At 44.4% G+C, this 3,510-nt stretch overlaps 1 protein-coding gene across 1 annotated transcript in view; it reads left to right on the forward strand.

The window, feature by feature from the left end:
* Positions 1–1,297: 1,297 nt before the first annotated feature.
* The window catches only part of TRPV6 (transient receptor potential cation channel, subfamily V, member 6), a 21,088-nt gene continuing 18,875 nt past the window's right edge, over positions 1,298–3,510 (forward strand). The window contains exon 1 of the mRNA XM_008938202.1: positions 1,298–1,428. Within this exon, the coding sequence (XP_008936450.1) occupies positions 1,298–1,428 (131 nt within the window). The remainder of the gene's footprint in view (positions 1,429–3,510) is intronic.

Here is a 3,510-nt window from a genome sequence, read left to right on the forward strand (position 1 = left end):
GACAATTCAGTGAATCTTACATTTTGGGATACAATTCCTCAGGTTTGCCTTAAAGCACTGTTTTTTTCTATGTGGCAGTTTATGTTTTTATAGGATAGGCTACATCATGAGTTTACAGAAGCTGGGCTGTGAGCCCTGGTTTGGTATGTCTAAGTGACCTCTAAACCAGCCAGGAGTTCCAAAGAGGTGACTCAGCCAAACTGCTTTACACACTTTTCTCCCTTAATTACTGATTCTGCCTCGGTCCAGGCACCTAGGACAGAATCCTTTTCCACTGCAGCAATGAAGGGATGTTTCTGTTGATTCAAGATGCAAGAATATTAGGACAAGTCTTTAAGGAAAGATTAGAAACTAGGAGCTGTTTTTACGTTTTCTTTTTCCTCCCATGTATCTTCTGGCTGCTTCATAGGAAGAAGGATGTCTCCTCTCCATTTTGACATCTTGTCTACTGCTCTGCAGACACCATCCCTTCCTGCAGCCCACCCTGACCCTGAGGATGTTTTCTGTACCAAAACCTAGTTTTTGTTAAATGGACATTTTCATTCATTTCCTAAATAAGGTTTTCTGGAAGAAATGTAAAGGAACAATGAGACTGTAGAACATTAAAGGAAAATGGAATATGCAAAGTTTACACATTAATCTACAATAACTTTTTCCAACTTGTGAACTAAGTCACTGAAGTGATTTTGTTTGACGCAGAGAAGGTGGAGTCTGTAAGGATAATTTCTGTAATGGGATTTGCGGACAGTTGGGGCGGGAGGTGTGTCCTCTGCAGCACCTTCCCGGAGCGCAGTGTCTGCCAGGGCGCGTTCCCACGTGTTCACTCACCCAGAAGGTGTTTTGCCTGACTTGTTCTGCTGTCTCTTTCAAAACTGTTTACATCTTGCTTTCCAGAGGAATTCGGATATGCATAGGGAGGATGAGTACTGCTAAATTTTAGGCTTCAGAAACGAAATCCTAGAAGCCGAAGGCACTGATGCTGTGTGAATCCCAGGGCTGTACAGGGGCTTTGTGAGGGGCAGGCTGCTGGTGAGCGGCTTCAAATCAGACACACCTTTGGGTTGGGCTATTTTGGAAACTAAGTACTTGATGAGGCTTAAGGTATGGGCTGCTAGAGACAAGTGACTTTATTTTGTTTTCACGTGTCCGTGGAGCGGCTGGTGCGGCTGCCGGACAGGCTGCTCGGAGGCAGCAGGCTCGGGGGTGGCAGGGGTGCCCTGGGTGCCGGCCCCGGCGCTCTCCGAGCGGGCACTGCTGCCTTGCAGGCACCTGGGCACGGGCGAGCAAAGCGCGGGCTATGGGGGTGCCTCTGTTCGGGGACAGCAAGCCCTTCTGCTTCCGCATCTGGAGGGGACTAAGCCAGAAGCTGCAAGGCAAGAAATCCTGGGATAAACATCTGGATGAAATCTACTTACTCCAGCAGAAAAGGTAGAGTGCGTTTCTCCCCTTTCTTGTGCTGCTCTCTCACTGTGGTTGATTCTCCCTCTTTTCCCTTAGGCTTTTCTGCCAGTAGATAAACTTTAAACAACCCTGGAGCACTTTTCTCTATCAGATTTCTTCTTTCAAGGTGGAATGCTTCTGGAGTTCCAATCTTATCTGCTTTCACAGGTGGGTTTTCTGGGTCGCAACCGAATTACCCCGAGTGCGGGATTTCAGTCCCAAATGAATAACAAATGCTCTTGTCTTGCTTGCTTCATTGGTAAAGCTCACAAGAAAATGCATGAAGGTCTGTGTTTGGGGTTTTCTTTTTAAATTAAGAGTGTGTGTGATATATGCTGCAATCAGCTGGAATAATGTGGTTTTGTTTGGCAAGCATCCTTCCTTCTGTCTCGCTGAAGGTGCCACAGAGTGGAGCTGATGCTGCACATGCTGGTGCTCAGTCAATCCCCGGGGCCAGCGCCTGTTCCTCACCCCATGGCCCCGGTGCCAACACCTACAGGGACCCCTCTTAGACCTTACGTTAGCAAGAAGATCGCCGGTGTCTTCATATGCAAATACTAAATCTAGGCTGTTTTAGTGGTGAGGCGGATTGCTCCCTCCACACACTGAGATGCGGGAGTGTTTTTGGAAATCCAGCTGAATCTGTTTTCCATGGTTCCTTGGCATCCCTGCATGCACAATCACTGCAACACTGCAGGACTCAGTTAAGAAATGGCTTTGTAAGATTTGTGGGGGGTGTTTGTTCGTTTGTTTTTTTCTTTCCTTTCAAAACTTAGTATCTCTGGGGACAAAATGTTGGCTGTGTTGGACAAAATCTGTCTATCCATCCATCCGTCTGTACACGTGCATAGAAATAAGTAGAACAGTACTTTAAGGGACAAATCTGTCTTTAGTGAAAGAACTTACATGGATCATCGTGTAACTTCTGACCAATAGCAAAAGCCTCTTCTATTTTACTTCACTTAAATGCAAGGGACAGTGGGAACAGTACTGTCTCCACAGAACAGTGGAGTGTTCACATTTTGATATGCTCATGGAAAGCATCACAGGTAACTGAGAAATAAGTTCTCAGCAGATATTCTGTAATAACAAAACGAATGTGTGCAAAAGTCTAAATATATAAATATTATTAGTGTAATTATAACATTCTCTTCATATTTTAAGCCATAGAGATGTGGAAGGGACATCTGGAGGTCTCAGATTGACCTCCCACTTGAAGCTAGACTATTGCCAGCAACAGATAATATCACTTTGGCTCTGTCCAGCTCAGTCTTGAAAGCCTCCCAGGGCAGAGATCCACCCTGTCTTTAGGTACCTGTTAAACTGCTGTAGTAATCTCCTAATGACTTTTTTCCCCCCAGATATTCAACCTGAACCACCAAAATCATCATTTGATGCTGTAGCCCCTTGTTTTACCATCTGCTGTTATCAGGAAGGGTTTGGCCCCTTAGTTTTTGTTGCTCCCTTTCACATATGCTGCTATTAGATTGCTATTCAACCTTCTCATTGCTTGAGAATCCTTATTAGTCATGTGCTGCAAGCCCATGAACTCCTTATGTGTTGCTACTGATAGAGGAAAACAGAAAAACTCTTTGGCATATAAACTCAAGAATTCTTGGTAAACTCTTAGACTGTCATAGTGCAACCTCAGTGGTCTCCAAAAATGGACATTTTTGTGCTTCTTTATAAAACTCTGTGTAACAACACACAGAGTGCATGACTACAGAAAGTCTGCAAGAGAAAAACGGTGCTTCTTCCTCTCCTGCAAGTGGTGATGCTGATAGCTGAAAGCTAATTAATTGTTTTGGTAGTTTTCACCTTCACTGGAATGACTGTTTATTCTTTTTCTTCATGTGCAATTCGAATCAGTTTGGCAGTTGATCTCAGCATTATCCATAATGAGGGATTGCTTTGGCTTAATCCTGTACTGTATAACATTTCCCAAAGGAACATCCAAATTCAGAAAATGTGATACAACCTGCTAGTATTGAGCAGGACTTTAGGTTTATTTTGCCTTTCTCTGCTGGTTCCTTTCTGTCTAAGACTCTCCTTTCTAACCAGCCTGTCGTG

This window comes from Merops nubicus, unplaced genomic scaffold (assembly GCF_000691845.1).
Source record: "Merops nubicus isolate BGI_N331 unplaced genomic scaffold, ASM69184v1 scaffold2954, whole genome shotgun sequence".
NCBI lineage: Eukaryota > Metazoa > Chordata > Aves > Coraciiformes > Meropidae > Merops > Merops nubicus.